The 13,514-nt window shown below is 40.3% G+C and overlaps 2 protein-coding genes across 5 annotated transcripts; both read left to right on the top strand.

The window, feature by feature from the left end:
* The first annotated feature begins 2,838 nt into the window (after nucleotides 1-2,838).
* eif3m (eukaryotic translation initiation factor 3, subunit M) lies at nucleotides 2,839-6,792 on the top strand. Its single transcript, XM_048262876.1, has 11 exons — nucleotides 2,839-2,973; nucleotides 3,337-3,469; nucleotides 3,685-3,823; nucleotides 3,953-4,076; nucleotides 4,580-4,674; nucleotides 4,773-4,856; nucleotides 4,944-5,043; nucleotides 5,161-5,242; nucleotides 6,072-6,215; nucleotides 6,329-6,389; nucleotides 6,589-6,792. Exons 1-11 carry the CDS (start codon nucleotides 2,932-2,934, stop codon nucleotides 6,710-6,712), a joined length of 1,128 nt encoding a protein of 375 aa, XP_048118833.1. The 5' UTR covers nucleotides 2,839-2,931; the 3' UTR covers nucleotides 6,713-6,792.
* A 1,442-nt stretch (nucleotides 6,793-8,234) lies between these two features.
* Nucleotides 8,235-13,250, top strand: prrg4 (proline rich Gla (G-carboxyglutamic acid) 4 (transmembrane)). Of its 4 annotated transcripts, none has more exons than XM_048262923.1 (7): nucleotides 8,235-8,344; nucleotides 9,508-9,620; nucleotides 9,772-9,935; nucleotides 10,067-10,091; nucleotides 10,311-10,452; nucleotides 11,605-11,790; nucleotides 11,958-13,250. In XM_048262923.1, exons 2-7 carry the CDS (start codon nucleotides 9,512-9,514, stop codon nucleotides 11,983-11,985), a joined length of 654 nt encoding a protein of 217 aa, XP_048118880.1. In that variant the 5' UTR covers nucleotides 8,235-8,344; nucleotides 9,508-9,511; the 3' UTR covers nucleotides 11,986-13,250. The 4 variants fall into 4 exon arrangements, with proteins under 4 accessions (XP_048118880.1, XP_048118878.1, XP_048118879.1 ...); XM_048262921.1 differs by lacking the exon at nucleotides 8,235-8,344 and adding an exon at nucleotides 8,893-9,056; XM_048262922.1 differs by lacking the exon at nucleotides 8,235-8,344 and adding an exon at nucleotides 8,893-9,090.
* The last annotated feature ends 264 nt before the right edge of the window (nucleotides 13,251-13,514 follow it).

Raw genomic sequence — 13,514 nt, 5'->3', positions numbered from 1 at the left:
CCAATGCAGAGCTGTGGTGTTTATCACAAACGGTGAGCTGGGCTACATAGCCTGAGAAGCTGAGCATTGAACGCTACTGTTTATGTCTCTCGTTTCGTATCAAAGCTTACCTCGTTGTGTGCATCATTGGTGTGCGGGTGGGTTATATGGTGAGGCCCATCGGGCGCTAGAGGGAACCTGTATTGGGTGGGTATTAGGCTACTACTAAGTAGCCTATTTGTACCAACAGTAGCCTAGGTCTACGTGTTGTAATTGTTTGGGAGCTTGTCGCTGTGATGTGCTTCGATTGCCTTCTAGACCTCACAGTTAAACAGTGAAAATGTTGTGCCCCCCGTATTCCACTTTTCAAGGGCCCTCTCCTCCTTTGGGGCCCTATACTTCCCAACTCGAGCTAGGACCAAAGTCCTTTTAGGCAAGTTTTTGGGCACTTATCGGGCATCTATTTCGGCAGAAATTCGTGTGCGTAAGGCTTCACGACACCAATCTTGCTCCAGCGGCGAGATCACAACAGATGATTGGCACAATGTTTTCACAGCACACCACATGATTGGCTCAATGTATTCACAACACACCACATGATTGGCTCAATGTATTCACATGTCAACGTTTTGCCGCGGAAGGGTTGTGATATGTGTAGACAACTGCCATATTGGCGTTACAAACTAACCCCACGCATTACTATGGAGGATTTGTTGAGTGCTGTATCTCCTCATTAGAAAGTCTCTGGTAAAACTGGTTGTTCTGGTAACTTTTACTTAAAGTACATTTTAAATGAACTACTTTTTACTTTTACTTAAGTACATTTTCATTTTCTGGAATGCCGTATCCAGGCCTGACATAATGCCTGGTCAATATCCCCACATGCCTCTTCCATTGCCTGTAAAAGGGCGATACATTGATGGGGATGACGGTCACAGAACTTCCAGCGCCAGTCAGAGAAGAACTCTTTATTGGATTCAATAATGGAGAGTATGGGGGAGTACAGTGAAGAGGGGGTGTTCTGTAAGCCATTTGGGCCTAGGGTTGCATCTTCACTGTCATCACTCACATACATCATATATACAGTACTCATACAGTAGTTCCCTTCACCATACTTGCAGTACACTGTCCCCCCACCTCTCCTCTACATACACAGCACATTATTTCATCAGGAAGCTTCTCCAACACACATATTGCCCTCTCCCCACATACACAGCACACTATCCCATCTCCCCTGTCATCCCCCCAACACACACACCAAGACCCCTGGCAGTTGGGTTAGCCCCTTGAGCCGTGGATCTGCCCAAGGTTTCTTCCTTGGTAAGGGAGTTTTTCCTTGCCCCTGTTGCTCTTGGGTGCTCCTTGTTGGTGCCCCCCCCTCCCAATCCCAATCCTCCCCCACCTTTCTTATGCAGCCCTTGCCACTTAATCTACTAAACCCCTCTTCTACTGCATTTTTACCCCCATAAATGCACAAATAGGCTGACACCAGACATAATTTCACTGCATTTCTTACTTCCAGTAACCATATGCATGTGACAATAAACTTCCTTCAGAGGCTTCACGGCTCTTCAGAGTGCTGCAGAATGCTCCATTCACTTAAATGGGCCTTCCCAACGTTCGGTGGTCTGCTAATTCTCAATAACAGACCGTTGCTAAGTATAACAGACTGCTGTCAAGGAAAATGGGCTTTGTGCTTCTATTTCACGTCTTTCATATCACTAGACAAGGACTGGAACTTCATTCAAAAGTGAAAGCAGACGGTTGATCAGCTGTGTTCTAAAGAATGTTTGATTCAAGTTCAGCTTGTGCTGTTGCGAACTAGTTGTTTCTCAGCAAAAGCCACGATGAAACAGTAACAAATAGGCTATAGCCTAGGCTATGTAGGCTAAAGAGTCATATCGTGGGGAGTTTATTGTTTCGGTTTGGCAAGTAGCCGTGTAATAAGTGGGATAATGTATAGAACTCCGGTCATTATTGGGAAAATAAGTCCCTTCAGGGCGGAACAAGACCCGTCCGGTTCGCCCTGCCGGGACTTATTTTCCCAATAATGACCGGCGTTCTATACATTATCCCTTACTTATGCACTGCTGTATTTCTCGTAGCCTTGGAATTATTTGCAATTTACTTATGTATAGTGCTTAGGCTGATTGCAAAGTGAACTAATTATCTAAAACAGTTTTCACATGTGACAGTGTGCCAGACAGTTGGCAAAATAGTGTAAATAATAGCCATACATGTGTGTAGTTTTGTGATGTGTTGATTATTTGGAAATTGAGTGTAAATCAGTGAGTTGTGTTTACAGTTCTGCAAAAAGAGTGCTGAGCAATGAATTGCACCTACAGTTTTGCAAAGTGTGTGTTACAAAATTGCAAATTGAGTGCAGTGTTTGTACTTTTAGTTTTGCAAACTCAGAGAGTGGTTTTGCTATAAGTATTAATCGTTTTAGAAATTGTGCTATAAGAATCACGGTTAGGGTTTAAGCATTCAGAAAAAACTGTAACAGCGGTGGTCATATCATGTACCACTGTAGTTTGTTTGTTTGTTTATTTATTTGCAAACTTTCTTGATTGATTGGTTGATTGACTGATTGATTGATTGATTGAGCTGTTCCTATTCGGATGGCCTGTTATGTCTGAACCAGGAAACTAAGCTATATTGCAAATAACAGGGTTATAGTTAAATACTGTTGCTTTCACTTACAATTATGGTTGTGCAAGAGAATGGCCTACACTGGTGTCAGCTTTTAGCCTACTTAGGAAAATCAACATAATTATGACAGTAGGCCTAAGACACTGCTTCAAGGGACCTCAGGCAGAGACAAAATAGATCACTGGCACTTTAAAATGATAACCCGGAAATACAATCTCTACTGTCGGCACAACCTCTTTTCCGGTCGTGGAGCCGTGGGTTGAGCGTGGATTACATCTGGGCTCAGTAAAATACATAAAAATGAGTGTCCCTGCTTTTATCGACATAACAGAGGAGGATCAGGTAAAGCCTTAGCCATTTCTTTGTCCACATTTAACGTTATTCTGACCCATTTTCACGAGTAACCTAAATGAACCGTTAGCTTGCCAGTTAGCACCCTTAACCCATTAGCAAGACAGCTCTGGAGAGGCCTTAGCTTACCGCTAATGCTAGGAGATTTTAGCATACAGGGCCCACCTTAGACAACAATACTTCGTGTCAGTGGAGTGGAGTTTAAAATGGCCTATGCGGTTGTCGTTGTTAAATATGTATTATCCACTTTGTGACTTTGTTATGTCGATTTAGCTAATGTAGTGTGAAACCAGCTGGTACGTGAAATAGCCACTGAGTGAATAAGCTGTTGTATCTCTGTGTGCGCGCTTCCAGGCGTCTGAGCTAAGAGCTTACATCAAGGCTAAAGGAGCTGAGATCTCAGAGGAAAACTCCGAGGGTGGGCTGCATGTTGACTTGGCCCAGATCATTGAAGCCTGCGACGTCTGCCTCAAGGATGATGACAAAGGTATGTACTGCTGTTGACTCAACAGTCTCAGGGCAGCTATTGGTTTGACATGTCACTCTCCTGTAATAGCAGTTGAGTGATGGGATGAGTGAAGGGAAATCAGTCCTTAAAACTCTCAAGTGTGTGTGAGCCTCATATAAGCCTCTTGGCTACCAAGGTACCCTTATCACATTCTTCTTTTCTCAGTTTGGCTTTCTCTTATCTTCCTGTTACAGATGTGGAGAGTGTGATGAACAGCATCGTTTCTCTTCTCTTAATTTTGGAGACTGAGAAACAGGAGGCCTTAATCGAAAGCCTGTGTGAGAAGCTGGTGAAGTTCCGTGAGGGAGAACGTCCTTCCCTCAGGATGCAGCTGTGAGTCATGAATGCACATTGTTATCCAGTCTGTGACAAACTTGCTTATTTGATACAAAATTGAAAATGTGCGCATTGGTGTAACCTACATGGGGCACTAATTGTTAAATGTGCTGTATTTTTGCTTAGCCTCAGTAACCTGTTCCATGGAATGGACGAGAACACACCAGTGAGGTACACTGTGTATTGTGGACTCATTAAGGTGGCAGCAACCTGCAATGCCATTGCCTTCATACCAACAGAACTTGATCAGGTGTGTTGATTTTCATTATACAGTTTAGACATTTTATACATATTATGGGGCTTCCCATTTGAAATTTAGGCATTTTCCCCTACTACAAGTATTCACTTTGTAGTATCTTTCAAGTTGTCACTTTTTGCCCAAAGTGACTTATGACAATATGACAACAACAAAATGTGACAATTATATTACAAGGGCAGTGTTACATTGTCCCTGGAGCAACTCGGGGGTTAAGTGCCTTGCTCAAGGGCACAACGGTGGAAGCTGGGAATTGAACCCACAACTTTTCTGGCTACTGCAAGCTAGCCCAGCTCTTTAACCACTAAGCTACCAACACCCCTAGGTTTAAGAGAAAACTTTTAGTTAAAAACGTTTAGAGATTTAGGAGTACTCTTCACGATAAGATAAAATGCTTTGTGAATATGGCCCCAGAACATACAATTACCTGTATTCTAAAAAACAATTATTATACTTCTCTTAGTCATTCCCTAATATATATATTTATTTAACTCAAGGTTCGGAAGTGGATCATTGACTGGAATCTGACTACAGAGAAGAAGCACACTATGTTGAGGCTTGTTTATGAAGCCCTGGTGGACTGCAAGAAGAGGTACCCTGTGTTTGTTCATCTACTGTCTGACAAGGATGAGCTGGTAATATCATGTGAATATCTCACTTCAATCCCTTGTTATGTTTCACCTCTTACAGTGAAGCTGCAGCCAAGGTGATGGTGGAACTTTTAGGCAGTTACACAGAGGACAATGCCTCACAAGCCCGTGTTGATGCTCACAGGTAGGGCCAAAATCCTCTTGTGCCAGCTTGCGTCCACATTCAGCGGCTATATGTGTGGCATTAAATCCTGCCCTCCTTCCTCTCCAGGTGCATTGTCCGCGCTCTGAAAGACCCAAACACCTTCCTGTTCGACCATCTCCTGGCTCTAAAACCTGTACGCTTTCTGGAGGGGGAACTCATCCACGATGTGAGTATAGAGAGTTGTACCAAAGTGCCTATTTTGCTTAATTTCTGTAGCCTCACACAGATGCAGAAATGCAAGGTTGTTGCTGTCTATTTACTTAACTATTCCTGTCTCTCTTAGCTGCTCACCATTTTCGTCAGTGCAAAGCTTATAGCATATGTGAAATTCTACCAGAGCAATAAAGATTTCATCGATTCTCTCGGTAAGTACATCTTCTGTGCCTAACTACTGTATATAATCTGTATGAACACCAATGCTCACTGTAAATGTTCATATTAATAATTAGATCTAGATTTGAAGAGATGTCAAAGCATGACCCACTCAGACTGTTCAGGTCAAAGTAAATGGAACTGTTGGGTGCAGGAACGGACACAGTGGACTGAGTAGCTAATATATGGAGCCGTCAGGCTAGCAGGCATCAGGAATGCGAGTGTCAGCAGTCTGAGCGTTTTCGCCAGGCCTGGGACAGAAGTGCTAATTAACAGTGGACCCTCCCATTCTCTCCTGATTCATAGTGGTCAAAAGGGAACTTTTGTGCACTGTCAATGAACTTGTCGGGTGACTTGTGTAGCCTCTAAAGGGAAGGACGGAAGGACGGTGATGAGCAATTCATCATGAAACAATACTAAAGATACTACAGACACATCATGTGCATCCTCTTTAAGGAGCGTTTGCTCATAGTACACAAGTGTTTCTGTTTGCTTATGTTTACTGAATTCCCTTTTACATACCTACAGTTGTATATGTCTTCATCTTGTTTGCTATTGACAAAATGGAAGAGTTAGCAGAGCCTATTTCACTTGTCAACTATTTTGTTAATTAGTTTGGGTCCTTTTGGTAAGGAAATGCTTCAAAATTATCAATCAAAATTACTTCTCCATGAGCGTAAACCAAATATGTTTCATGTGTCATGACAAATCAATGCATTTGAAGATAAAACCTTTGGGCTTTCAGTCGAGTATGGAAATATCCGTTAGTTACAGCCCTGTTGAATGATGATAATTTTCACAACGTGGTCTCTGTCTCTGTAGGCCTGTCACATGATCAGAACATGGCGAAGATGCGTCTGCTCACCTTCATGGGTATGGCGGTGGAGTTTAAGGATATCTCCTTTGATACCATGCAGCAAGAGCTGCAGATCGGTGCTGAGGATGTGGAGGCCTTTGTCATTGATGGTAATGTTCATGCCTGTATTTAAAGAATTTGAAAGAGTAATTTAAGTTAAATATGTTGTACAAACTGTCCACTGGTCACTGCATTTATAACTTGCACTTGTAATTGTTTGTAGCCGTTCGGACCAAGATGGTTTATTGCAAAATTGACCAGACACAGCGAAAAGTTGTTGTGAGGTAAGTCCTAGTTCAGCAATTAGGATTACAATTATGCATTTGTGTTCTTCACACATTTTTGAAATGGCTGACCAAAAACTTAATTACAATGTAATATGTGTAATGAGGTATGTGTAATGAGGTGTATACAGTTGTTTATGGAGAAAATGTGAATTCAAGTCTATTTTCACACCATTCACTTTTGGGTTCTGTGTTGCAGCCACAGTACACATCGCACCTTTGGCAAGCAGCAGTGGCAGCAGCTGTATGACAGCCTCAGCTCCTGGAAGCAAAACCTGGCCACCGTGAAGACCAGCCTTCAAGCCCTCTCCACCTCCTCTTAAGCTAACCCCTCACCCACCCAAACATCAGCTGTGTCTACCGATTTTTTTTTTTATCCAACAATAAAAGTTAATGAAGACCATTTCCTGTTAGTTTTTTTGTATCAAACTTAGGGTTTTCCCAGGTATTTTCCCACTTGTTGCATTTTGAAATATCCCACTGATGGGTACCTTTTATCTTCTAATAAAAATGCTGTTTATTGCAAAGATAAAACCCTAAATAACAACATGCAGAGCAGCAATTTGTCTCCTTCACCCAGAAATCCTAAAGATCTATTAAGCGCAGAGGTTTCATCCTAATGAAGGCGCAATTATGACAATGACCCCTTATTATGGGGGATACACATACAGTTATGAGATGCCCCTATATACTGTCGTAACACCCCACATCCCCATAACTGATTTGTGTATACAAAAGTTGCTCTCTCATCAACTACATAAGTCACAAAAATTGTGAGAATGTATCTGATGAAGCACAAATGTGTCTAAATCAGTAGTACTAGTGTTACTATGGAGGTCAGTTCAGCATGCTCTTCTCTGCTTTTTGCGTAATATGATGAGACAAAAGATACTAATATGATAACATTCCATTGCCTGGTCCATATCTCCAGAAACAACTGTATACATTTAACATTTCATATCAGCAATCCCTGTAATTACAAGTGGAATTGGGATGACAAATAGAAAGTTAGGGTGAAATGCACTTTGGATACAGCCAGAATGGAATTCCAGACATGCATGCTTTCTTTGTGTATGTGAGAGATGTCACTGTAGTAGTGGGTATAATGTGCTGCTGTTTAACTTCTCAGTCCATAAAAGTCTCATCTCGCACATCAATCTATAGCGCATTAAGATATGCAATAGACTGATGCACATAAAAGGAGTAGGTTTTCTCTTGTGTAAACTTTCCCATACCCATGGCCTAGGATTTTAGCAAAATAACTCAAACACTTTGTTTCATGTCCAAACAAAGCCTACTCACACACAACACTAGGCTATATTTCATCACAACAATTGTCAGATAAATTGAACTTCAACTAAAGCACTTGATTAAATTGACCAGTTGGTCTACATAATTCCTACCCAATTTTCCCTGTGAGGTAAAGACAATATTTTTGCTGCACATGTCGCACAGCGCTTAGACCTATTACAAAAGAGCATGACAAACACTCTGAAAAAACAATCTGATTGCTGACGCCACACACTAGTATGCACACACCACCCCCTTCTCTCCTGCAACACTCAACGCCCAGGTTAGCAGTTCACACTGATAGTGTGTGGTTGAAATTCTCCAGCTCTTGGCAATGACAAGTCCATTTCGTAATCTGGATGAAAGGTCTGTGACCTCGGATTGGAAGTAGCAATACACTGCTTATCTGAGCAGACAATACAGTAATTCTACCAGTTTGTCTAGGTTGCGTCTCATGTCTTTCTTTATTTTTAATGATTCTCAAGTCCATGTAAAAGTGTAGCCTCATTACCAAAGCTTGCACAACCTCTGCAAATCTGACCAGATTTGTAGTTTCTGTACATGATTAAGGTAGTCTGTAAACATGTTTAAGTGGAGAATTTTTATTTGTCCCGAGTCTTTTCAACTTTTAACCTTTCAACCTTTGATTTCCATGAACACATCTGGTAAGTAGTCCTATTAATAAAATATGGCATGTGATAATTTGATAAATGGGGTACATTGTGTGATTGTAGTGAGCTAATCTCCTGAATGAGGGAGATCTTGTTTTATGTCTACAACAGGAATAACAACACAAATGTAAAAGACTAACTTAATTGTATCGTGGTTACATTGCATGGGGAAATTTATGTTTGGACATCTGCTCAAACATAATAAAATAATACACCTCCAGAACTTTGGGGAAATTTAATGTGGCTGGAAAATTGACCATTGATCAGTAAAGGGTACTATACTATACTATATCAATCTAAAGGAAGCAACATTTTTCATTATATGTCTTTGCACTGGATACATATCTCCTGTGTTTCCAAACCAAAAGAGTTGAGTCCTGAATAGGTTTACAATTTACACCAGAACCAACAGGTTCAGTTAAAGATTTTTCCCCAACATATCTCAACACACTGACAGGTTTTCTTTTCATTTCCAGATATATTTACATAAACATACAAACAATTGAAACGTGTTACAGGTTGCCCTCTTGTGGTTTTACTAAAAACAAAAGGGCAAGATCAGTGACAGAGGGTCATGTGCACTTGTCTCTACATCGAGGGCCAGCGACTACTCCATCAATCTGAAACTGATACTGACTCAAGATTTCCACCATATTCATCTTGATTCATCGCCCTCTGGCATTCGCTTTTAAATGGTCCTTTCCAGGTGATCCGATCGATTTATTGGGTCTGGCAACCAGGTAGACTAAACAGGAGTGGCAAGTTGAGACAAACACAGAAACCGAAATCATTTCCTGGATTTTACTGTTCAATGATCAAGGCTTTCTACTTCTGCGGTTATTTACCTACGCTGAGATGACTCGCGTTTGTCAAGTAGTGTAGTCTTCATCTCAATGTATTTAATGTTCTCCAGGTAGGCTATATCTAACTGCTTTCCCAACACTAAGACATTGGTTGGCGCTTTTAGGTGACGCCTAAACTTGATACCTTGTTACCTTTTTAGTTTCAGTTCACCTGTAACGTTACAAAGTAGCCTAAATATCAAAGGTCAAAGTGCGTAGGCTCCCACCTGATAAAATTGTGCGGGTGTTTGTAGACTACTTGAGCTTCAAAAATAACGTTTTTTTTAAGTCAAGTTGGATTGTTTGCCTTTTCAGAGGAATGGCGATGTATAAAGTTTTGTTTCTACTCTTCCACCTTGTGCCATATGGACTGACTGCATGTACGAAAAGGTTGGAACACATACATGAAGAAGATATTTCCAAAACAGGTAAATAGGCTGCATATATGGGCCTCTATGTTCTGCGATATGTTATCCTAGGCTACATGAAAGCTAATTTGATGACGTAGCCTAGGCTACGTGTTTTTAATAGCTAATTGATTAATCTTTTGCATTTTTGTCTATGGTTATTTTTCCGCAGTGTTTGTTGATGAGGAAAATGCAAACAAATTCTTTAAGCGCCATCTGCTGCTTAATCGTTTCGATTTTGAAATCTTAACTCCTGGTAATTTGGAGAGGGAATGTAATGAGGAAGTGTGTAATTACGAGGAGGCACGAGAGGTCTTCGAAAACATTCCAGATACAGTTGAGTATTTTTTTCCAGTTCTGTAAGACCGCTCCTGTGAACCAGGTTTATCCGGCACACCAAGCCTTCTTTTCTGAGAAGCTTAAGCCCTATGAATGGCGTGAAAGTTCTAATACAGTGTCTTTTACAGGATGCATTTTGGGCTGCATACACTGGTAAGTCTGATGTTGGTATTTGTGGGTAGTTACTTTTTTAACTGTTCAGATATTACCAGATATTCACTCACTCATTAACATGTAAGTTCATTGTGAATTTTAAGTCTTAATATTAAATACTTAAAGGTTTGATTAGTTCCTTGGTAATGCTATTTCAGTCTCAATTGTGAAATGACTCACACTGTTATCTCTGTTTATTACTGTGTTTAATACTGATAGGCCAGGAGCAACATCCATCACGCTTTGACGTGACTGCATTATTGGTGGGACTCATAGCAGGTGGAGTCGCACTTGTTATAGTGTGCCTGCTCATCTGGTATGCCTGTCAGAGAAGGTTCAAGGGCGGTGGCGGACCTCCAGGGTGAGAACTGAAACTGCAGACACATGGTGCAACATATACATTTTATTGTAAAGCTTATCAATGCTATCCACCTCCTCCTGTGGGAATGTATCACTGAACCAGTATTTAGTCTGTTTCATCTCCAATTAATAGTGCATGATCTGAACTCATGCCAACCATTGTGAAGTCAGTACTACTACTACTATTACACAACTAATTGAAAGTTTAGAATACATCAGAATGTCACTTTTTCCATTAATCAAATTACTGGCATGAATAGAAAATGTATAGTTGAGACATTCATATGGTTAGAAATGATGAATTCCATTTGAAATGATTCTGTGCTTTAATCTTCACTTTCATCAATGAATCCCATATTTGCATCAATTAGTGGTTCTTACTGTTGCCATCAGTTGTTGCAGAAATGTCACCCCATGATCTCTGAAGCATGTGAATTGGCCTGATGAGTGACCACAGGTTGAATTAGCTTGAGTTCTTTCTTTAGTCAGGTTGTTTACACAACAGCTAAATATGGTTGAGATCCTGTGATTGTGCTGGCCAATCTATTTCAAGCAGTACATATCATGCTTTTTTGTGCATTTGAATCTTGTCCTTGCATTGGCCAGTGTCAGATATAGCTTATTCTTCAAAGGTCAGTCTCTGTGTCTGTTGAAGATGAGACAGGCGTTTTTCTTGGCATTGTTTAATGATTCGGGCAAATGAGGACGTGTGATGCATCTGGTATTCAAACTACAGTGATATTTGTATCCTCTTGCACAGTGTTGTGCATCTGTGGGCCTGCCCATTCTCTTTCTTTTCTATTCTAGAGACAGTGTGCCGTGTTCTGTGTTGTTTGTTGTGCATGTGCACACAAAATATATTCCGTTTCTTGGTAGCAGAATAGAGTAGCCTCACAAAAACATGGACTGAAAATACGCCTCAATAAATATCAGCCATAATAAGGACCCCCTTGAAAACAAGATTATTAATGTAAAGGGATTTATCCCGCTAATAAACTCTCAAATAACTGTTAATGAACTGCTATGTAACTACCACAATAAATTATTAAATTGTGGTTTTCTTTAGAAATAAAGACCTTTTTCAGTGACAGTAGTTTGTGTACTCCATGTTGCTGTGGCAGTCTGTATTAGTAATGTTTCTTGTCACCACCAGACCTCACCGCACACGCTCCAGGAGGAGTAATGCCTCTCTGATCATTCGGAGACTGGAGGAGATTTCTCTTCAGCCAATGCAGCCACAAGGATCTCCAGAGGATCTGGACGCCCCTGGCTTGCCCTCCTATGAGCAGGCAATAGCAGGTGCAGGACCACATGATGCTCCCCCTCCTCCATATCCAGGGTATGGTTTGCAGAATTTGTCTCTACCCGTATATCTTTCACATATGCTAATTAACTGTAGCTATAAAGAAGACATTCTGGTGGTCATAACATCCATTTGTAAAATGCATGTTAAGATGTGTCTTGTATTTTGAGCATTCATTAATGCCACTTTTTGACTCTCCATAGGTCAAGGCCAGGCACCATTCGACGGTAGCATCAATTTGTAGGAATTCTGGGGGAAGATTTTATGAAGGAAATCATAAGGCTGGAGTTATAGTTGCTCCATGGTTTCAGAGTGACCTGCTTCAAGTTTGCATCCAATGTGATCATTTGTTCTGCTTTGTGCTGTTGATTTCATGTTTGGTTGTTGTATTGATGAGTGAGATTTGGCTTTAGTTTTCCATTGATTTCAGTTTTAATCACATGAGGAACATTCTTTGGCAAACATGAAATATTTGGTGCTTGCTTGAAATATAGCACTTTAGGGACTGATTGAAGAGACTAGGTAACTTAAATTAACTATGTTTGGAAGGCAGTATAACTGTGATAATTTTATATGAAGTGGATGTTTTTGGAAATGGACAACATAGAGTATGTTTGACACTGACTTAATTGAGGACAATTATTTACCTTTACAAACATTTGTTTTCTGAAACTAAAGCTCCAAAGAAGAGAACACTTGACTTTCAGTACTTGAAGGCTTTATGCTGAACACAAACAGACCGTTATGGTCTTTAAGCACTGCTTGCAGTAGTGGTATTTACCTGTTGTATGGAAGGCAGTTAACATCAATTAGTAAATTACTTATTAATTTTACTAGAAAGCACTACAGGGAATATGAGAAGAAATATTGTGTTGACCTTTGAATTATTCTTCACTTCCAAACCTCAGTCAACATACCATTGACTGAACTGAAAACTGCTGGTAAACACATAGATATCAAAGTTGAAGTTGTCTATGCACTTTTATCTGGTGAGAGGCTATTTATTCCTTATGTGTATTTTTCAGGAAAGTATGTGAATGTGTATGTATATTTAATCATTTGTATGTTGGCAAATATTTTTGGAAATAGCCCTCAACTTTTTGCTTCTACAAGAAGCTAAAATAATGTCATGTGTTTGTCACACTGACTAGACAAGAGCTGTAACTTAGGCCTATTTCACTGATGTGGACATACAAAGACTTTTACGATGTGCAGCATGTCAGTCTATACCTGCACAGTTTGATTCATTTAAGAATTGGCTACAGGACATCTTGCTCTGCCAGGGTGAACACATTTGGCTTGTGAATATTGACACTTCAAAACACCTTTGTGATTTCATCATCCCTCAGTGTGTAGGCCTATGGCCAAGAAACCAAGGGTTAGAATGTCTTAGTTCTAGCTGAAGGTATCTTGTTAGGCCCTATCTGTCACCCTGTCCCATAGGCTACCATATCATCTTAATACTGTGATTGTTTTACAATAAAAGTTTTATTATACTTCCTGTCTCATGTTTGCAAGAGCATAAGAGCTAGGCAATAGGCTAGGTTAACTGCACTTCAATAACAAAGCCAAAGTAGGATTTATGTCAATGTTTTAAAAGTTAAGAATTCTATATTGAAAGAAATACAATTAGGCCATGTGTTTAATCTGAAAATATGAACAGCCTATTTTATAGTAGCCTAATGAGGTATGTAAAGAAGCTTGCATGAAAAGTGGCACAGCAAAGGTGAATCTAATATTGTTGGCCTACCTGTCTTGAG

The sequence above is a fragment of the Alosa alosa genome, chromosome 14 (genome assembly GCF_017589495.1).
Source record: "Alosa alosa isolate M-15738 ecotype Scorff River chromosome 14, AALO_Geno_1.1, whole genome shotgun sequence".
Taxonomy (NCBI): Eukaryota; Metazoa; Chordata; class Actinopteri; order Clupeiformes; family Clupeidae; genus Alosa; species Alosa alosa.
This window is presented reverse-complemented; position numbering and strand designations above follow the sequence as displayed.